Genomic DNA, 23,577 nt, shown 5'->3' with positions numbered 1-23,577 from the left:
ATTATCTGATGTAAAAATTTTAATTTAAACTAAGTGTAAGGGCCGTTTCCAAGTAACTAACTTTTTGCTTATTTTCCAGACAAGATTCCATTAATTTTAAATTACAGTAATTATAATATGAATTTTATTATTTTCGGTTTAATTATTTTGCAAGGTAGGAATGTTAGCAAAATCAATCCATTGGAAGACATAGATGCAAGAGACACACAAAATGCTAAAAACAACATTAGTGTTTCAGAGGAATCATGCATCCCTTTTAAAATATCTAAATTTAATTTTTTATTAGTTTAGTGAAACTATCACTTCTGAGAGAGGAACAGAGATTAAGGCCGTTTCACAATAAGGTGCTCAGGAAAATATTTGGGGCTGAGAGGGATGAAGTTACAGGAAAATGGAGAAAGCTACACAACGCAGAACAGCACGCTTTGCATTCTTCACCTGACATAATTAGGTGCAGCTGTCAAATGAAAAAGCGGCCGCTCTCTAGATACTAAGTTCCCTTCGGGTATCTCCGCTACAATTCGGAGACAGGCGATGTTACACGTTGTTGGACCAGGATGCCTAATATTTACAATTATAATTAAAGTATACTACGTGTTACTCTTGTAGTGTAATGGTAGCGTTCCAGGCTGGCATTCGTGAGATCGTGTGTTGGAACTCCACCGAGTGCTTTTTGTGTTTCGTTTTGAAGACAGAGAGAAAATATAATTGCTGCTTTCCCTTTTATGACTGCTTTAGTAGGCCTAATTAACATCAGGTTCATGAATGCATTATGCCATAACTTTATCATTATTTGTTATGACATTATGGCCGCAAATGGAAAGAAAGAAAGAAAGAAAGAAAGAAAGAAAGAAAGAAAGAAAGAAAGAAAGAAAGAAAGAAAGAAAGAAAGAAAGAAAGAAAGAAAGAAAGAAAGAAAGAAAGAAAGAAAGAAAGAAAAAGTTTATACTCAAAAACAATATATTTTGTGGCATAAACAAAACAAGCATACTGGCGTCTGCTTAGAAAATTCAAACAATTAAAAGTTAAAAAACCAAACCAAAAGCCACGATTCAATATTTAGTCCATCTTCCTCCAATTTCGATCACATTGCCCAGTCGAGTGCACATGTCCTGGACGAGATTCCACAAATCATCAGGACATCTTGAAGGGGGATTGGACCAATTTTTCCGCATATTATTATGCCCCCGTGGCTCATTTGGAAAGAAAAGTCGGAATTCCGATGTTAATGTCTCAGGCATAAATCCTAGTCGTTCCATTTCTTCTTATTATGTTACAGGATAGTATAATGTTATAATATAAGCAGAGAAAACTAACACTAGTATTATGCAACTTAATTTTTCCAAATCTAATATTAAATTTATATTAATTATATCGCTAAAGAACATCACAGAATATAAATGATACCGGTAACTTGAATATTAATTATTTAACTAAAGAACAATAACAGAATATACGTGATAACTTGAATATTATTCATATCGCTAATTAACGATAATAGAATATAAATGATAGTTTGAATATTATTCATATCGCTAAAGAACAATAACAGAATACAAATGGTAACTTTATTATTATTTATATTGTTAAAGAACAATAACAGATTATAAAACATAACTTGAATATTATTTATAACACTAAAAAGTTATAACAATATAAATGATAACTTGAACATTATTTATATCGCTAAAGGACGATAACAGAATATAAATGATTACTTGAATATTATTTATAATGCTGAAGAACTATAACAGAATATAAATGAGGACCGTTTTCGCAAAACTCAACAAACGCCATTTTAAAAATTTTACAGGAAACGTTTGTTTCAGTTTATTCTCAGACCTTTGACATAGTAACTCTGAAAAAATATATATTGTTTCTCTTTCAGAGATGCATTAATTGATATAAGGTGCAACTATTATTCTTATCTTATTTACTCTGAAAAAAATATGACAAAAGTTAAGAATTTCACAAAAACTCAACATATCCACTTTTTTTAAATGCACATACCTAAAAATTTTAAGTATTTTTCAGTTTCATCTGGTAAAATCCTCATCAAAATTATTACTGCGTATTTTAAAATAATGCTTGAGTACTGCTGAATTAAATAGCAGTTAATTGAACACACTGAAACCTAATTTCAAGCCCTTTTCTTTTTTTTCTTCCTTTCTTTCTTTTTTTTTTCAAAATTTGTTATTGACTCACAAGACCTGTTTTATTTGCATGAATTAAATATTTCTATTTGTGTAATACATTACCCAAATCACTGAAAATCAATATCGTGCAGAATAATCTCAGTGCAATGGTTCATCATAATCCATTCTATTGTCAGAATCTTTCGCACATCTCTTTAGAACATTGTGATAAAATACCTTGTCCTCTTCCGAAATATCATTATGGATGTAACTCATTAACTTCCTCACATCATTAGCTTTGTTTTTGCTGATATGGTTCACCAGTAGTAAGTCAGGTGTTTTAGACATTACAGAAGCACTTGTCTTTCTTGGATTAAACACTTGAACTTCTATTGGTGCAGAAAAATATGTTTTGTATATAACACTTTACACAATTGTTACAAAGTTTTTGGTACGTACTGTAAGTATCCTCATCTCTGACATTTTAAATGGTAATTTGGTTTTACAATATTTTTTCCACCGATTTTAAGTCCTAAGTATGCCAGACTTTGCCCAAAACTTTTACATCCCCAAACATTGCCATAATTTCATAATATTCTGATGGCACTATGATGTATTCATGTGTTCTCAGCTCTTTCTCTATCAATCGAAACACATGGTCCGGAGGCATATACCTTTCCACGGATAGGAAAGAAATGTTTAATTTCTTTAAAAACTTCAGATCTTTCCAGATAACTAAAAAGCATTAGCCATAATTATGCAATTTTTATTCTGAGATCCACAGGAATCTGAAAACGATCTTGGAGTCAAATTTCTGGATTTTTCTGTGAGTAAACATTTTTTCTAAATTACCTATATAATCCTTCAATGTTATAATAACAATGTCTAAACTTAGCTGCACATACAGGGAAATCTTCTCCATTTTCACCTCTTATGAAATATGAAATAGACACATATCTTTCTAGCTTTTTGACGTTCTACTTTACTCTACGCCGTTTAGGTAGATCAAATTTCATATGTCTTAGCAAAAAATTGTACTGTTCAACATTTGTACTATTTCTGTATAAATTGTCTCGAAAATTAATTAGATTATTTAAGCACAAAGAACCTACAGCAAGATTTTTTCCCCCTGTACTCAATGATTACAGTTCATTTTGGATGAATGTCATTATTTTTAGGCCCAACTGTATATTTCTTACTCTTGGATTAACATACTCTGCTCCTAATTTTCGTGCCCCTTCCAGTAGCTTGAACGGATTTCAATACTCAGGGTTCTTATCCATTTTTCATCACTACTCACAATACATGCACTTACAACAGCGGCCAGATTGATACCGAATTGACACCGGAAACAACAAAATATTATATAATATTTGAGCTTCGAAATGTGTCACTGTTGTAAAATGCAAATGTATTACATTGTTGTAAAATATTGTAGCTTGTGAAACAGGATAAAAGTGTGAAATGTTTAGTTAGAGGATATGTTGAGTTTTGTGAAAATTTAAGAAATGGATATGTTGAGTTTTGTGAAAACTCTCTATATTGAGGCTCTCTTTTCACCGGAAAATGTTGAGTTTTGTGATATTATGAGCACTGCATCATTTTCCTCTCATTACAATTGAGGGCCGTTTTAACAAAACTCAACAAACGCCATTTTTTTCGAATTGCGGGTTTTGACGGATTCTGGTCAATTGTACTGAGATTATTCTGCACGATATTGATTTTCAGTGATTTGGGTAATGTATTGCACAAATAGAAATATTTAATTCATGCAAATAAAACAGGTCTTGTGAGTCAATAACAAATTTTGAAAAAAAAAAAAAAAGAAAAGGGCTTGAAATTAGGTTTCAGTGTGTTCAATTAACTGCTATTTAATTCAGCAGTGCTCAAGCATTATATTAAAATACGCAGTAATAATTTTGATGAGGATTTTACCAGATGAAAATGAAAAATACTTAAAATGTTGAGGTATGTGCATTTAAAGAAGTGGATGTGTTGAGTTTTGTGAAATTCTTAACTTTTATCATATTTTTTTCAAAGTAAATAAGATAAGAATAATAGTTGTACCTTATATCAATTAATGCATCTCTGAAAGAGAAACAATATATATTTTTTTTTCAGAATTACTATGTCAAAGGTCTGAGAATAAACTAAAACAAACGTTTCCTGTAAAATTTTTAAAATGGCGTTTGTTGAGTTTTGTGAAAACGGTCCTCAATTGACCAGAATCCGTCAAAACCCGCAATTCGAAAAAAATGGCGTTTGTTGAGTTTTGTTAAAACGGTCCTCAAATGATAACTTGAATATTATATATATATCGCTAAAGAACGATAACAGAATATAAATGGTAACTTGAATATTATTTATAATGCCGAAGAATAACAGAATATAAATGATAACTTGAATATTATTTATATCGCTAAGAACGATAACAGTATAAATGATATTTACTGAAGGTAATTATTTTTTTAGTCCTACAGAATATATCTGTTGTGCTAACAATTAATATCAGAGGAAAAGCATTCGCTTCAGCGCCGGGGATCGAACCCGAGTCCTTGATTCTACGTACCAAGCGCTCTCACCATTGAGCTACGCCGAAGTCCGAAGGCCGCAAAGAGAAAAACACTGGAGGAGGGGAGTTCCATCCGGTGCTGTCGATTGGACTATAGCGTAGCTCAATGGTGAGAGCGCTTGGTACGTAGAACCAAGGACCCGGGTTCGATCCTCAGCTCCAGAGCGAATTTTTATCCTCTAATATTAAAAGTATAAATGATAACTTGAATGTTAATTATATCACTAAAGAACGATAGCAGAATATAAATGATAACATGAATATTATTTATATCGCCAAAGAATTATAACAAAATAAAATGATAACTTGAACAGAGCTCGAACTCAGAAAATTCGATTCATTAAGCGAGCACTCTACCTCTACTCTACGAAACGCAAATAGCATATGCCTACATAATTCTCAAAATGCTTCTACAAGCGCGAGCATCATGTAACATCACCGTGATCCTAAGTGAACTAAGAAAATATTCGCTGTTCACGATTGCGGGCACTTTTTTTTAAGCTGTACATTAAACCCTCACGTTTAAGATGAGCACTACATGTAACACGTATGGGCGAATCCAGAACTGCATATAGTGTAAGTTGAAATGCCAGAGGTAAAAAGGCCGTTGGGGAGGCCGAGACGTAGATGGGAGGATAATATAAAATAGATTTGAGGGAGTTAGGATATGATTGTAGAGACTGGATTTATTCTTACTCAGGATAGGGACCGATGGCGGGCTTATGTGATGGCGGCGATGAACTTCTGGGTTCCTTAAAAGCTGTAAGTGAGTAAGTAAGTAAGTAAGTAAGTACAGACCAGTTACTTTATGGTGACAGCTCTGGCCTGGCGACGCAGTGGTTTGGGCGAGTTCACTGTTTGTTTGAAGGGGTGTTCATTTTAGTCTTCCCCTGGCTGCCTTAGAAGTCACATCTCGGGAGCGTTAGTGTGGGCGTACAGTCGCGCTAAGGACGTACTACACCACCACTGTCTTGTATATTGCAATTTAGTGTGTTACGTACATTTCATTTAGTTACTTAAATAGTTGTAGTGCTTCTGTTTTGTATTGTTTAGTATGTAGTATTTATTGTCTAGATTCACTGCTATGATCTGTTTGTGAAAATGCTGCCTGTTAGAAGCAAACTGAAAGGTCGGGTATTGCACTCGCAGTCGCAAGAAGTCGTGAGTCACGTGTAGCGCTTTATGAAGATAGCCTCGGAAGAAAAAACGTAACAAATGTTGGAAAACTTGTAGCAGAGTTTACCGCTGTCTGAGAGCTGTGTTATCCAAATAATAAGGGAGAGTAAAGCCATTGATAATCGGCGCCGAAATCAACTGTAGACAACTTTAATGAAGCTATCATAAGACGAACCAAAGCACGAGTTCTATATTTCACAGAAATAGCGGCCCACACTCAAATATATATATATATATATATATATATATATATATATATATATATGTAATTAAAATTGAAAGACTATTCACTTTCATGTAGGTATGTCGACTTTAAGGAAAGTTAGGCCTATTTTCAAATTAGGATTTCATTGGAAAATAAAAACACAAAATAATCGCCAAATTGTGATGGAGCATCACAGCATTAGGGCCAAAAGTTTGCAGTATTTGAGGAAAATGAAGAAGTACAGAGAAGAAGGCCGCCCCATCATTCACATGGAAGATGATGATGATGATGATGATGATGATGATGATGATGATGATGATGATGATGATGGAAAAGGTAACAGTGAAGCACTGATGAATATTACCGGTATTTCCACATGAGTATATTTCATTGTTAATTAGTGATTAACTGTTAAATATAATGATTCGATTGCTGCTCATTGTATTTCCACATTAGTGTTTATTAGTGACTATTGTTCCGAACTGCTGCTCATTGTATTTCCATGTTAGTTTATTTCTTTAGTGTTTATTATTGTTCCGAACTCCTGCTCATTGTATTTCCATTAGTTTACTACTTTAGTGTTTATTAGTGACTATTGTTCCGAACTGCTGCTCATTGTATTTCCATGTTAGTTTATTTCTTTAGTGTTTATTGTTGTTCCGAACTCCTGCTCATTGTATTTCCATTAGTTTACTACTTTAGTGTTTATTAGTGACTATTGTTCCGAACTGCTGTTTATTGTATTTCCACATTAGTTTACTTCTTTAGTGTTTTTATTATTGTTCCGAACTCCTGCTCATTGTATTTCCATTAGTTTACTACTTTAGTGTTTATTAGTGACTATTGTTCCGAACTGCTGCTCATTGTATTTCCATGTTAGTTTACTTCTTTAGTGTTTATTATTGTTCCGAACTCCTGCTCATTGTATTTCAATTAGTTTACTACTTTAGTGTTTATTAGTGACTATTATTTCGAACTGCTGCTCATTGTATTTCCATGTTAGTTTACTTGTTTAGTGTTTATTAGTGACTATTGTTCCGGAGAATGAAGTGAACACAGTGACAGGAGCTCAAAATTATGCAGACGCCGCAACGTGCGAGAGAGCAACGTGAGACTTCATTTTTAATATGACTGTATTTTCCTCCCTCAATTCATAAGACGCTCCCTCCGTCTCGGATCGGTCTCCCTCCCACAGTCTAACCTTCTCCTCTCTCTCGTCGACGAGCTGTAACTGTAACTGGGCTGTAAGTAAGTAAGTAAGTCAGTCAGTCAGTCAGTCAGACAGTAAGTAAGTAAGTAAGTAAGTTTATACCTATAGTCGAAATAATAGTAAAGTAAAAAGTCGAGTTCTTTTGGTGGAGGGGATAAATAGTTACGTATATCTAAAACTTGTTTTTGTACAACTGGAAAACAACAGAATTATTACAGGCAGGATACGCGGCCTCTGAGATCAGCAAATTGCTTAGTTTTTTATTGTAGTGAAAACGCTTAACATTTAATAGAACTTAAGAACTACTCCAAATGAGAACATTAGATAAAACTTGTCTAATAGATAACTTGTTTGGCTGAAGGAGAGGTGGATGTGAATATGGTTCCTACATTATATAACGAAAAAATCTGTAAATTGTGTAAGATGTTATTACAATTTATGATCACCTGACTTATGCTCTATTTTTCAATTAAAAGATATATTGTAAACTTGTAAAGAGTTATGGAAGTACACTTTTTATTTTTAAATACTTAGATTGGCTTTGTTTTCTGTAAATAATTCAAAGTACCATGTAAGTATATGATTCCGCATCCGTATCCACTCCATCCAGAATGCGATTGCTTGGGTGATCAGGGAGACCTGTGAAGAAACAGTAAGAATTCCTGTTGAGAACAATTAATATTCTATTTTTTTAGTTAGTCTGTACATAAAATTAAGAAAATCATGTTTTTGTAAATTGGGTTAATATCTTATAAAACGAGTGATTCAGTGAAATCATGAAAAAGAAAAAGAAAAAAGAAGTAGGGAATTCACTACTGAATATTTTAAGATAGGTAACTTGGAAGTGCCTTCATGGCATGTTACGGGGATACCTTTACCTTTTACCTTTAACTTGGGGTCTGAGAAGCCAGATTAAGACAGTACTGCTCCATCGTACTGTAGACTTACATATGAGCCGTTCAGAGCAGAAGTGGGTAAGTCAAAATTGGGTAATGAGGTTTAAAGTAAAGTTTCTGTAAAATACAGCGCAAAATGGCAATTAATATGTCGTTCGTTCTATCCACTGACTACTAATATTTTAAATAAATTGAATATTAATTGCTACTTTGGCTTGAATTTTACAGAATGTTTACTTTAACCTTCATTACCCATTTTTGATTTACACCATTTCTGCTCTAAACTGCTCTTATTACAGTATGTTTCATTCTTCTAATGGTATGTATAGGTCTGTCGTTAAAGCATGACATGTTTTCTGATGTGACAATATAAATAGGATAGAGAGAACCATCTTTGTAAACAGTAGATCAATAAACAAAATATGACGGATTTCCTACATGTAAATAACACTGGTCTGCAATTTTGAAAAAAAATCTGTTGTTTGTATATGATATGCGATTCTTAACGAATTTTTTGTGCTGAATTCGAAAATAATATCCATTTTTTTCCAACACGTGAGGTTTTCATAAAAATCATAAAAATGAAATTAAATTCTAATAAATCAATTTCAATCTAAAAATGAAGTTGTATCATTGCGAAACGTCGTTAAAATTACTTTCAACAAGCATTTTGTGAGAAAAAAACAGGGTTGCAATTGAAGCAGTGAGAGCAATAAACATTCAATGCACTTCTGGTCAATTAATTTTTGCAAATTTGAAATTAAATCTTGGATATTTCCACAAGTGTTACGACTTTAAAAGTTGGTATACTACTTTATTTTGATCTCTAAAACAACCAGAAATATGTTGGGCAAAAAATAATAATTTGGTAAAAATAAAAAGTAGTAGTTAGCATTTTCTCGAAACTTGTGTAAATGAACTTGAATGGTTATTGATCTCACCGCTTCAATTTGATATTAACCAATAACAATCATATTCATAAGTTTACCTCAATATTGTACTTCAAATATCCTCCTTTTTGAAAGAGAATTTTCTTTCACATTTTAAGTAATGAAATTTAAATTATAAACTGTCGTGCCTTTCAAATATTTGTTTTTAACAAATGTCAGGCGCAGAAAATAATAATGATTTACTTTATTATGAAAAATACTACAAGCAACAGTTTTAAATGTCAAAAATTCTGACGTATGGCACGAAAAAGAATTCCATTTTTGTAATCATCATTAAATTCTGATTCAGAAACACTAATTTTCTTCAAAACAACAAAACCGTTGCAGATCAGTGCGAGAAATACAAATATTAAATGTAAGTAATAACTGCACACAACAAATAAGCAACATGGAAATAATAAGCGACAGCTATAGACTTATCTAATCCCGCAGCGCCTTAAACTGGCTTCAGAGATCTCTATATCAAGATGTTCAGTAGAGCATCCACTATTTCCAAATTAATTTTTGCACGCTTTTACTGAATCATTCGACTTACAGTGTTACAATAATTGAGACACTGAGATCAAAAACGGGACTAGTCATGCAGAGATAATTTTGAGAAAAACACAAAAAACTTCACAGACTGCACTATACTTCATTTAACCCCTTATGTTTTTATTGTTACTTTGTACTTGGCCAGATAGTGTTCCACAAGGAGTTAATTTTTTTAGAAAACGTAACATAGTGCTATAGAAAATAGTTTTGAACACTGTTGACATGTCTCCTTTTATGATCTAAAGGAACAGAATTTCATTTAAAAAATAGTAAGTAAAAAAGTAAATCCATGGCGCTACAGCCCATGAAGGGCCAAGACCGATCAGCCGGCTAATGGCCTCACGTCCACATGCCGAAGCAGAGGTGGACGATCATCCAACCAGAATGGAAGTATCGTGTGGTTAGCACGATGATGCCGCTAGCCGTTATAGCTGGTTTGCGAAACCGGATTTTCGTTACCTATCGTAGTTCAAGTACATCACGATGCTGGGTGGGCACCGGTCCCATATACTGACCGAAATTTCATGAGAAAATTTCTTTCCCCTTGAGAACTCGAACCAGAGCGCATTCCGTAACGCGAGTCCCAGGCAGGATGCCTTACACCACGACGCCACGGCGCGGGACAAAAAATAGGAAATAAATTAAATAAGGTAATCTTTCTTCGGTATTATATTACTCTTCTTATATAAACATCAAAGCACATAATTTTTTATAAACAAGTTGACACTTCAGTAAAACACTATCCAATTGGATCACCTTCACTGTCTCACAACTTACTCCAAAATCTTGGAATGTTGGGTCATTTTGTGAATGAAACACTTTGTTAGAAGAAGGGGACTAGTCACTTGACAAGTCCCGTGTTTCAATTTAACGCTAGAATTCTACAATGTTCCAGGTATGTGACAACTTCCATTTCTACATTAAACGATGAAGGGTCGCTCATATCATATGGGAGCACTCTTAACTCTAAAACCCCAAAATTGATGACAAGTCTCGTTTTTAATCTCAGCTTCTCAATTGTAGCCATGAGATCAGTAACCATTCATGTTCATTTGCACAAGTTAGGCTATAAGGAAAGTGGAGAATATTTGTTTCATCCTTGTAATTGTAATTAGAGGAGAAAAATTCGCTGCGGAGCCGAGAATTTAACTCGGGTCCTTGATTCTACGTACCAAGCGCTCTAACCACTGAGCTACACCGAAGTTCAATCCACAGCACCAGATCGAATCCCCTCCTCTAGTGTTTTTTTTCTTTGTGCCTTACTCCAAGTGCGACATGTATGTTGACATATATTGAGTCAACCGCAGTTATATAAGGAGTGCACTCAATTGAGTGACTTGGAGGCCGGGATTCCACAGTATATATATATATATATATATATATATATATATATATATATATATATATATATATATATATATATATGCACTGTTGGGCGAAGAATCTACGTAAAGATTAATTTTTGGTCCTACAGAACTTACCTGTTATGGTAACAATTGTAATTCTGTAGGACCAAAAATTAATCTTTATGTAGATTCCTCGCCCAACAGTGCATATAAATACTGTGGAATCCCGGCCTCCAAGTCACTCAATTGAGTGTGCTCCTTGTATAATGGCAGTTGACTCAATAAATGTCAACATACATGTCGAACTTGGAGTAAGGCCACAAAGGGAAAAACACTAGAGGAGTGGGATTCGATCCGGTGCTATGGATTGAACTTCGGCGTAGCTCAATGGTCAGAGCGCTTGGTATTAGAATCAAGGATTCGGGTTCGATCTCCGGCGCCGGAGCGAATTGTTCTCCTCTAATTACAATTGTTATCATAACAGATATATTCCGTATGACCAAAAATTAAACTTTACGTAGGTTGTTTCAAACTTACCTAATTGATGTTATTTCATATCATTTTTCTGGTTGAATTATAGTTAACAACACAGTAGTATACCCATTTTTAGCGACGTGACGCTTATACAAATATCCAAAAATTAGTTTCAAAATTAAAAAAATAATAATTGTTATTGATTCCATTCATCGAAACACTTGTTACCATTATGATTTTATTGACAAATATGTTCTAATATACATGTTCATGTAAGTTTCGTTTTACATATAATAATAATAATAATAATAATAATAATAATAATAATAATAATAATAACCTTTTATTTTACGGTCACTGTTATTGCCATTTTCCACACCTGCGGCCAGGCTATGAAAAAGAGATAAGGATTGATGGTTCGGAACAATGCTTTCCAGACAATTTTTATATTAGCTGCTTTAGAAAGCTTAATTTTCAGTTCGCCAATGTAAAGTCGAGAAACATTACACACATCTGGCCTCTTCTTACAAATTAGGAATGTGCCTACATAGTCTGGCCTCTATTTTCGTGCCTCAATATGTTCCCCTTTCCAATGTTTCTTCTCCATTGGCGTTTTTTTGTCAAATTACATTAAGCTTCCGATGGAGACTGTTTCATTCGTTTGAAACCGATCTCTCGATCATCACTATAAATGCTGTTTTCATTCATGCTGTATCCAAATTATAAGCCTATACACGCCATTATTTCGGTTTACTATGTTATGACATGGATACTACATAATAACATTGGAAAATTCATTAGACGCACCTGTTATATTAAATCAATATTGCAATAAATGAATACCAACGTACAAAATTTCTAATTTGTAACACAACACTGGAGTGACACGATTTCAACACCACAGCCTCAAACAACTATCAGCCCCTTCCCTCTCAACTGCAAGACAACCATAGTAAGAACCTTTTCGACGCTTGGACTTGAATGCTTCTTAAACACAATGCTTGAAAAAGTACTGTTTAAAATCACATTCTTTAATGATTCTTTAATGCAATTGATGAAAAAGGAAACGGAGTAGCTGGTTGTATAACAATATTATTTTCAGTCAAAAGTGGACTTCAATGCTTTTGATCTCTCCGCTGCAATTATTTTAAAATCAGCAATGGAAAATATAAAATAACAAAAATATTTCTGGTTCGGAATTATATTCTTCGAATATTGTTTATGAATGAGACGAGAGTAGACGAAATTTATTAATCATTCTACAGACGATAGAACCGTAGGAAAATAAAAAGTATCCCATAGTCGAAATATTTTCTTTTTTTAAACGTAATTTGAAAACGCGTTGTGTTTGAACACCTTCAGATTAATTAATTTTTTTATGAAAATGCAAATTACAATGCAATGGTCGTCTTCTGGTCCGCCTCCACGGATAAAGGTTTTTAATTCAGTAACGTTGATTTCTACGCACTCTTATTACCTTGTGTAGGAAGCTATGTTAACGATTTCTATAACAGTAAAATTCTTCGTCGTTCTTGTGAAGATTCTGATGTTTTTTTATTCAGTCATACCAGTAAATATAAAACTGCCAATAGAAAAAATCTTGACGGATTATTATAAATTTTAAATAAGGAACCTGAAGGGTTTTCTGTTCCTAACCATCCTTTCCTTTAAGTATGATTTAACAAGTCTATTTTCCAGCGGCTAGCTCAGGAGGCAGTGTGTTTTCCTGGTGATTCAAAGTTGCATTCGAGTGTGGGTTCGATTCCCGCTTGGACTAATTTTCAAGTTCAGTTTTACCCGAAGTTTTCTTCAACTAGAAAATAAATATCAAGTAATTCATGGCTAATCCTCGTCCTCATTTCTTGAAATTACACCTCGCTATCACCGATTCCATCGACGCTAAATAACTTAGTAGTTGATACAACATCGTTAAATAACCGATCAAAATAAAATAAACTAATATACTTGTAGCTATGGATCTGGTAACATTATTGATCAATGTGTTTTATTCGAAGTATACCTTTGTTATCAGTATATTACCTAATCCTGACTTTATGGAATTTATGACGTACTTATCAAAAGAAACTGATAAATGATAAGGAATGCTGTTATAATAACAACAAGATAAGAACAACATTGAACTCCAGATATATAAGCGGTAAACTACTGACTGAATATGAACAAAACTTAGGCCTACATATTTAAATACGTTGGTTCATTTAATTTAGCACGTCTTTAATTGAGACAATATGGTCGGAAAACGGACACATAGGCTTATGTATTTTTTTTGAACATCGATCTCAGTTATCTGTCATACTTCTGCCTATAATGTCCGCAATTTCTGTTTGAGTGAAATAACTGTAGAGGTTACTTTGAATTAACAATTACTGCTGCAGAATGATGTTTGTTATCCTCCAGAACTATACGTGGTGTGTCTAAAACGTTCGGTGAATGGTGTCATATCTGAACGGCAACTTGGCGCATGTGCTTGCGCATGCGCATGGTTCTTCAGAGACTTGGGGAGAATAGATATACAGCATGCAATGCATGTGACTGGCAGTGTAAACAGACTGCGACCAGTTGAACTTAGTCAGTGAGAGAGGAAGTGTCACAGCGCAATGGAGCAACGTGTAAACATCAAGTTCTGCTACAAATTGGGGAAGACTGCAACCGAGACCAATGGAATGTTGGTGCAGGTGTACGGGAGGGAAGCCGTGAGCAGAAAATGTGTTTACGAATGGTTTAAACGCTTCCGTGAAGGGAAGGAAACAATTGAGGATGAGCCACGTTCAGGTCGGCCATCGACAAGCAGAACCCCAGAAATGATCGAGAAAGTGCGACAAATGCTGGCACAAGATCGGCGACTGACTCTAAGATCGATTGCGGAGGAATTGGACATTAGCAAGAACACGGTGCACACCATCGTCCGCGACGATTTGGTTAAGCGGAAGATCTGCTCCCCATTTGTGCCGCACAAGCTCACAGACGAGCAGAAAGCAAAACGGATGGAAACTTCTGGTGATTTCATTTCCATGTGTGACTAGGATCCATTGCTTCTGAAAACCATCGTCACGGGAGATGAGACCTGGTACTACCAGTACGATCCGGAATCAAAACGGCAATCGATGTCATGGTGTTCACCGACTTCCCCGCGACCAAAAAAAAGCCGTCTGCAAAAATCCAAGGTGAAAACACTATTGATCGCCTTCTTCGACAACAACGGCATCATCCACAAGGAATTTGTTCCTGCAGGTCAAACATTAATGCTGCATTTTACCAGTCCGTTTTGAACCGATTGCTACAACGTATCCGGCGGGTTCGTCAAGAGTTGCACAGGAGTAGAAAATGGATGCTGCTCCATGACAATGCCCCTGCACACTGTGCGATCCGTGTGCGCCAATTCCTGGCTCAGAAGATGGTAACTGTTCTTGAACACACTCCGTACTCCCTTGATCTGGCTCCTGCGGCCTTCTTCCTGTTTCCCCACTTGCAAGGGGCCATGAAAGGTGAACGTTTTGCGGACGTGAATGCCATCAAAAATCGTGTGACAGCCGTTCTGCGTTCGATTTCACAGGAGGTCTTTGCTGATAGTTTCTAGAACCTGTACGAATGTTGTCAAAAGTGTGTTGTAGCGAGTAGCGACTATTTTTCTTGAAGGGTAATAAAGAAATTTTGTTTGTATCTTTGTTTTGCTTGTTTTCTGATAGCATTCACCTAACTTTTCCAATTCCTGGCTCAGAAGATGATAACTATTCTTGAACAACCTCCGTACTCCACTGATCTGGCTCCTGCGGACTTCTTCCTGTTTCCCCGCTTGAAGGCGGCCATGAAAGGTGAACGTTTGCGGACGTGAATGCCATAAAAATTAATGTGACAGCCGTTCTGCGATCGATTCCACAGGAGGCCTTTGCTGATAGTTTCCAGAAGCTGTACGAACGTTGTCAAAAGTGTGTTGTAGCGGGTGGCGGCTATTTTTTTTTGAAGGGCAATAAAGAAAATTTGTTTGTATCTTTGTTTTGTTTGTTTTCTGAGAGCATTCACCGAATTTTTAGTCAGGAATTGGCGCACACGGATCGCACAGTGTGCAGGGGCATTATCATGGAGCAGCATCCATTTTCTACTCCTGTGTAACTCTTGACGAACCCGCCGGATACGCTGTAGCAATCGGTTCAAAACGGACTGGTAAAATGCAGCATTAATGGTTTGACCTGCAGGAATAAATTCCTTGTGAATGATGCCGTTGTTGTCGAAGAAGGCGATCAATAGTGTTTTCACCTTGGATTTTTGCAGACGGCTTTTTTTTTTGGTCGCGGAGAAGTCGGTGAACACCATGACATCGATTGCCGTTTTGATTCCGGATCGTACCTGGTAGTACCAGGTCTCATCTCCCGTGACGATGGTTTTCAGAAGCAATGGATCCTGGTCACACATGGAAATGAAATCACCAGAAGTTTCCATCCGTTTTGCTTTCTGCTCGTCTGTGAGCTTGTGCGGCACAAATCGGGAGCAGATCTTCCGCTTAACCAAATCGTCGCGGACGATGGTGTGCACCGTGTTCTTGCTAATGTCCAATTCCTCCGCAATCGATCTTAGAGTCAGTCGCCGATCTTGTGCCAGCATTTGTCGCACTTTCTCGATCATTTCTGGGGTTCTGCTTGTCGATGGCCGACCTGAACGTGGCTCATTCTCAATTGTTTCCTTCCCTTCACGGAAGCGTTTAAAACATTCGTAAACACATTTTCTGTTCACGGCTTCCCTCCCGTACACCTGCACCAACATTCCATGTGTCTCCGTTGCAGTCTTCCCCAATTTGTAGCAGAACTTGATGTTTACACGTTGCTCCATTGCGCTGTGACACTTCCTCTCACACTGACTAAGTTCAACTGGTCGCAGTCTGTTTACACTGCCAGTCACATGCATTGCATGCTGTATATCTATTCTCCCCAAGTCTCTGAAGAACCATGCGCATGCGCAAGCACATGCGCCAAGTTGCCGTTCAGATATGACACCATTCACCGAACTTTTTAGACACACCACGTATTTTCATGTTCAATGAAATTATAGTATGTGTTAAAATGAATACGGAGCAGATACATACTCAGCTGCTTCAGGAAAGAAACAGGAAGTATTTTATGATATTGAATAAGTTATATGTAAGTTTAAAAATAATTGTTGTTTTATTTAACGACGCTCGCAACTGCCGAACTTTTATCAGCGTAGCCGGAGAGCCGGAATTTTGTCCCGCAGGAGTTCTTTTACATGTCAGTAAATCTACTGACATGAGCCCGTAATCTCGGACATAGAAGGCCAGCGCTATACCAACTGCCCCAACCAGGCCAACGTTAAGTTTTGTATATTAACTAAATTACATTGTAACAATTTGCAAGTAGGGTAAAAGTTGCTAATATTGTGATACGAGTAATATTGTGATAGTTTTTTTTTTTTTGAGAATTTAGACTATTACAATTTTACTGTGCGAGAAGAAGATCGGTTTCTTGTGTCAACGTTCTGAGGGAATATTCGTGGACAAGGTGCTGCACAAACCGGTCTTTCTCTTGCTCAGTAAAATTGTAATACATTCTCAAAAATAACTATCAAAATATTACTCATATCACAGTATTACCAACCTTTACTCTATTTCTAAAATTGGTATTCATTTAAAAGTTCAATCATTATATTACCAGATTCAATATTTTTATCTTTACTGGGTATTCAAGTCCTTTCAGTACCCGTTGGACGGAAGAGGACATATAACACACTTTTTTTTTAAACCTTTTTCGTTAAAATATGTACAGTTGTCAAGAAAAAGTGGCCGCACTCGTGAACAACGAATATTTTCTAAGTCCACTTCGGGTCACGGCGATGTTATACGATGCATGTGCTTGTAGAAGAAGTTCCGGAACTATGTAAGGATTCCATATCTGCGTCTCGTAGACCAGCGGTAGAGTGCTTTCTTAATGATTAGAAGGTTGTGGTTCGCACCTTTTTAAAATTTTCATTTTATTTTTAATCGATGTTTAGCGATATAAATCATATTCAAATTATCATTTATATTCTGTTATCTTTCTTTATCGATATCAAGTTATTTATATTTTGTTATTGTTCTTTAGAGATATAAATAATATTCAAGTCATCATTTGTATTCTGTTATCGTTCTTTAACGATGTGAATAACATTCACGTATTTTATATTCTGTCGTCGTTCTTTAACGGTATAAATAATATTCAAGTTATCATTTATATTCTGTGTTAGTTCTTTAGCGTTTCAGTATTCAAGTTATTTATATTCTGTTATTGTTCTTTCACTATATAAATAATCTGTATTTTATATAGGCTAATTATTATAATACAAATAACCATTTTTCTTTGTAAAACAGGTTATTTTGTTTTAATAATTATATTATATAACATCTTATAATAATTAAACAAACCGATATTTATCATTAATACTCTGTGATACTGTATAAATAACATCAAGTTATTTATATTGTGATCGTTCTTTAGCGACATAAATAACATTTGAGTTATAATTTATATTCAGTTATCGTTCTTTAGCGATATAAATAACATAAACTTAATATTAGGTTTGGAACAATACAGTTGCATAATACTGATGTTAGTTTTTTCTTTTTATATTATTACATTATAGTATCTTGAACCACAATAAAATGAAAAAGAGTGACGAGGAATTGAACCTGAGACGTGGATATCTAAATTCCGACGTTCTTCCGCTGAGCTACGAGAGCACAAGTGTGGAAACATATGCGGAAAAATTGGCCCAATCCCCCTCCAAGATTATCTGATGATTTGTAGAAGCTAGCCCAGGATGCGGGGGGCAGAGGATAATTGGGATTTCCCGGTCTCTGATCGGGTCAAACATCCTGATAGAACTAATATGTAACCCTTGCGGTGAATTTCGGTGAAGTCTGGAGGGCCCAATTAGTCAAATCTACTCTTCTAATCTCCAGCCTGGGCCCCCTGGGATCTAATAAAATCCGAAAGAGACGGTGGTGTGCGGAAAGCAACGGGAAGTTACAGCATTTATCCTTCCCAAGAAAAACTGCAAACATGAGGAAAGGAATCTTTTAAAAGAAAAAGGAGCATCTTCTGCATCTTAAGGAAGAGACTATGTGGAGTGTGGCATTATATGGGGAAGAAACATGGACATTACGACGAAATGAAGAGAAATGAATAGAAGCATTTGAAATGTGGATGTGGAGAAGAACGGAGCGTGTGAAGTGGACAGACAGAAGAAGAAATGAAGTTGTGTTGGAAAAAATGGGTGAAGAAAGAATGATGCTGCAACTGATCAGAAAGAGGAAAAGGAATTGGTTGAGTCACTGGTTGAGAAGAATAATAGACGACATTAGGATATGTGGATCATATTCGGAGACTAAGAGGTAGGCAGAAAATAGGAAAAATTGGAGAATACTGGGTTTGTAATGAAAGACCTGCCCATGGGCAGAACACATATATCTCCAGAATGCCTGGAATGTCGTGTCTAAGAACAGTCACTATTTGCAAAGACTAGTCGATTCCATGCCCACTCGACTGCAAGGTGTGATGAATATAAGGGAAAGATAGACTAAATATTGAATCGTGGCTTTTTTTGTTTTTCGAACGCTTAATTGTTTGAATGTTCTAAGGTAGACGCCAGTAAGTTTGTTTTGTTTATGCCACGAAAGATATTTTTGTTGAGAATAAAATATTTTTCTTTCCATTTGCAGCCACAATGTTATAATGATAAAGTTATGGCATAATACATTAATGAACCTGATGTTAATTACTAAAATAATCGTAAAAGAGAAAGAAGCAATTATGTATATTTTGTCTCTCTCTCTTAAAAATAAAACAAAAAACAACATAAAAAGAACTAGGTTGTATTCGAACGCAGGACCTCACGAATACCAAGCTGGAACGCTGCCATTACACGACCAAGTAACACACGGAATATTCTAATTATAACTATAGGTATCAGGCAACGTGGTCAAACAATATGTACCACCGCCTGTTTCCGAATTGTAACGAAGATACCCGAAGGGAACTTTGTTTCTAGTGAGCGGCCACTTTTTCTTTTGAAAACTGTACATAAAATCAAGAAACTAAACTTAATGTAATGAGAAAGCTTAGTCGTAACTCAGAGTGAATAAGTTATAGTCATGAAAGAAACAAATGAACTTTCTCAAAGAGAAAGAAAATTTTCGACCTTTCTCAAAACATGGTTTATGTCTACACGCCCTAATCCCAGCCACGCATAAAGCACAAAATACAATTAACAGTATTATGTAAGTGATTTTATTTTATCATAGAAAGAATTAAAAGTATTTATTATTACACCTATTCATGTATAATTTCGTCCCTTGTACGAGTGTAGCGAAGAATTTGTATTAATTGTCCAGTGTTGTTTTAATCCGTTGGTCTATGTTGCTCTAGTCACACGTTCAAAATATTTAAGTTAAGTAACATATAATGAAGTCTCTCTCTACGAAGTTCATTTTAACGATATGAGGTAATTGATTTTTGACTTTCCTCCTCATAGCAGTAAATTAGTGACCTTCAAAGAAAGATATGAAGGAAGACAATGACAGCAAAAATGTTTGACATTGAAAATTGAAACGTTTCGGAACTAATACTAGTTTCGTTTATAGCTATATGTCGTTGGTGACCTTCGAAGTTTCACCTTCTCAGATGGAAAAGTTGTCAGAATTATCAGGACATAATGGATCTAATTACGTACGTACCTAAGTTACGTTTTGATTGCCATGAACAAAATATCCTTGAAAATGAAACATGTAAATTGTTCTACAAAGTTAGACAGATTTTAACACATTGCTGAAACTCTAAAATTCTCCACGTTTCTTTTGTATAAATATGTGTTATTTAATACATTGCACTTTATAATTAAAAACATTTCATAAACCTATTTTCCATTATTTTTAATGGCTTAACATAACAGTGTTACAAAATGTTGTATTTCAACACGTTAGCACAACTGTTTAACTGACGCCTTCGGGCTACGAAGATAATTAACATAATGCAATTTATTGTTTGCAAACATACCCAAGCAGCAGGCAAAGAGAATAGGAGCGACGGCCAAAATTCGTAACATGGTGTTGAAGTTTGAAGAGCGTTCTGCTTCAGCAACTACCAACTTACACCAAACACCAAAGTGTCTGGAACAGTTGCTTCTTGAGCTCCACCAACTGTTATCTGCACGACCTCTACACCGCTTATCTTATCTCTTATCACAATAATCAATAACCTGCCAAAGCTGTGAAGCTAAAATGCAGACGTGATCAATATCGTATTAGGAGACCATTTTATTTATTGATAATTTTTTACTTAACGTCTGTTTTCAAGTAATTGATAATTAATAAATGGGAGGTGTTTCCTGCTTAATGATATATTCAATATCTCAATATTTCTCCCCTATTTAATTTGTTAGAACTTCAAACTTTAAGTTTCTTCAGTGTGACGATGAATTCTGGTAAAACCTTGATTTCTCTGAACCGACACATGCGAGGTGCGAGCTACCTTTGCACAAATCCGGACTATACGAGAGAAATATGAGATCTAAGCACTGTGCACCTCGCTGCTATGTTGATAGAAACCACTCACTATCTGTCGTGTAGTCCGGATTTGTTCAAGGCGAGCCTCACACCTCGCATGCGTCGGTTCAGAAAAACCAAGGCTTAAGACAACAGATATCTGGTTTTAAGGACCGTCTAGTTATTGCAATAACTTCCGCGACTTCTTTAATTGAAAAGAAATTGTGACATATTTTGAGTTTAATTCCTGCTCAGTTCCACAGAGTTTCTCTTCAGCATTAATTTATTATATCTTAATGAACTTACTATTTTGAGCAATAATGATGACACAGTGATAAATTTGAAAACTTAACCTGAACTGATTTTCACAACTACTAATCTCACAGTATCCGCTAGTAATTGCATCTTTGTTCCTTTCATGAAAGCTGGAACTTAATAGCTGCAAAATATTGGACTAGTCCATGTCTAGGAATAGATACTACATGAAAATTAAATCATAATGCATCAAACACCTTAGGATTTCGGAGAAGTTACGGAAACATTCATGGTTTCTGTAGGTGACAAATTGAATTAAAAACAGAATTAAAATAATATGTAGGCAATTAAAACAATGAAATCTGAGTAAGCATGTAGAAATTAAACCTTCGGATTATATACTGAGTATTCTAAGGTTGGATTCTTACGAGAAATGTGTGTTTTGAAATAGAAATATTTCAATAAAATTGAAGACTTCGGAGATAAATAGTGATAATCCTCAAAATAGATATTTACAGTTTTTCTGGTTGTTAACAACCTATAAGGCACATTACCTTTGATTTCGTTTTATGTAAATATGTTAACAATGATTGGATTATGCTGATTGAAAAATATCATAATCCCCTTGTGTTTTTAGTAAAAATTAAAATGTATGCAATTTGTAAATGTAGGTTATCATTATTTACCCCAGAAGTCTGCAATTAAGAGCAGCATAACACAATGCAATCAATATATTTGATTCTCAACAAATTCGTAGCCCATCTTGTAACTAAGGTGGCCCTTCTTTTAGTCACAATGTTTAATAAATGAAATAAATTTAATAAATCCTTCAATAACTGTCTTTTTTAACCTAATTAGTAATACAAGAAAATTACATTAGGTCATTACACAATAAAATATGACTAGCGCTTTCGCCAATTAAATGACATCTTCAGGTCTAATTAGCATATGGTAATGCTTTAAGCATAAAGACGTAGGTAAAAAGCAACATAATAAAATATGATAAAGTATATGATGTGAGATAATTATAACATTATATGAATGACTGCACAAACAGAAAGAAATATGATAATAATAACTTGAAAAAGGCGTAATGGTTGTAGTAATTAAACCTCATATAGAGTCTACATGTTAAAATATAGAATCTGTGCCTTAAATGGAAGTCTGCAAAAACATGTGTGCACCTTATGAGTATAAAGATGATACGGATAACATGGGTAAAAAAGTTCCAGCAGTCATCACGACGCAAAGAATGGTAGCGTGTTATGAATATGTAAGAATCAATAAAAAATGTTTAAGTAAGGAAAGTAGACATATACGGAGCAAAAGAAAGTTATCTAGCAATAAAAATCTTACGAGATTTGAAGCTGTAAGAAGAACCGATGTTATATGGAGAGTTGCGTGGTGTTGACTGGTGCATTGACATATGAAAGAACCACATCATGATGTAAGTGGAGGGGGGTATGTGTTGCAGTAAAAAGAACTCCTATTGGCCAATTTGAATAAAGAATTATTAGGATTAGGTAGTTGCTCATTAAGTAAAGAAATATTATTACCAAGAAATTTAGCTAAGTAAAATTCTTCTGCAACTAAATTAATATTCCCGTTGTTGATAGGTTTTAAAATTTGTAAAGCATCTGACATTTTTTTAAGTTTATGTTTATTCTTTATTAAGTGGGAAGCGAATTATTTGCTCCGCTCTCTAGCTTCTCGCGTAGCTTCTTCACCTCGTTCCGAAGACCGATGAGCTCCCTATTGCCTGCCTCGTTCCCGCAGTCCTTGCACAGCCACGTTTCTTCTACTATCTGTTCCCTCTTGATCTTCTGACAAGTCAGATGGAACCACGTCTCACACTGGTTGCACAGCACGCCTACTCGTAAGTTTTTTCTGCAGCTCCCACACTTGACATTGGTTATATCGTTGCCGCTTTCAGGTCCTGGATTTAGTTCAATGCCATCAATAATTAGCTGTATTGCAATCACTATGTGAAAGAAGAGACACTCAGACAGACCTGCCAAAGCTGTCCCTTTCACTCCCCGCCGCATCCTTGACCTTGCCGCCCAGCTGCCTATCCTATCCCAGTACAACTCCAACTCACAGCCCATTGTTTTAACCTTTTCTCCGCTACGTAGAAATGCGTCCTTCCTGTCCACCGGACTGAAGGAGAATGCTAGTGGATTGTGCAGCAAATGCTGCATATAAGTCATTAGAAGTTCAAATAAAAATTTTTCAGTTTTATCTTCAATAAAGAATACAAGATATTTTGGAAATTATTTA

At 35.3% G+C, this 23,577-nt stretch overlaps 1 protein-coding gene across 1 annotated transcript in view; it reads right to left on the bottom strand.

The window, feature by feature from the left end:
• LOC138698114 (trypsin-1-like) overlaps nt 1-20,724 on the bottom strand; it is a 49,466-nt gene extending 28,742 nt beyond the window's left edge. Inside the window, exons 1-2 of the mRNA XM_069823846.1 lie at nt 20,558-20,724; nt 7,867-7,937 (exon numbers count right to left, since the gene is read on the bottom strand). Coding sequence (XP_069679947.1) covers nt 7,867-7,937; nt 20,558-20,606 — 120 coding nt within the window. The 5' untranslated portion in view covers nt 20,607-20,724. The remainder of the gene's footprint in view (nt 1-7,866; nt 7,938-20,557) is intronic.
• Nucleotides 20,725-23,577: the final 2,853 nt, after the last annotated feature.

The sequence above is a fragment of the Periplaneta americana genome, chromosome 4 (assembly GCF_040183065.1).
Source record: "Periplaneta americana isolate PAMFEO1 chromosome 4, P.americana_PAMFEO1_priV1, whole genome shotgun sequence".
In the NCBI taxonomy this organism is placed as follows: Eukaryota; Metazoa; Arthropoda; class Insecta; order Blattodea; family Blattidae; genus Periplaneta; species Periplaneta americana.
This window is presented reverse-complemented; position numbering and strand designations above follow the sequence as displayed.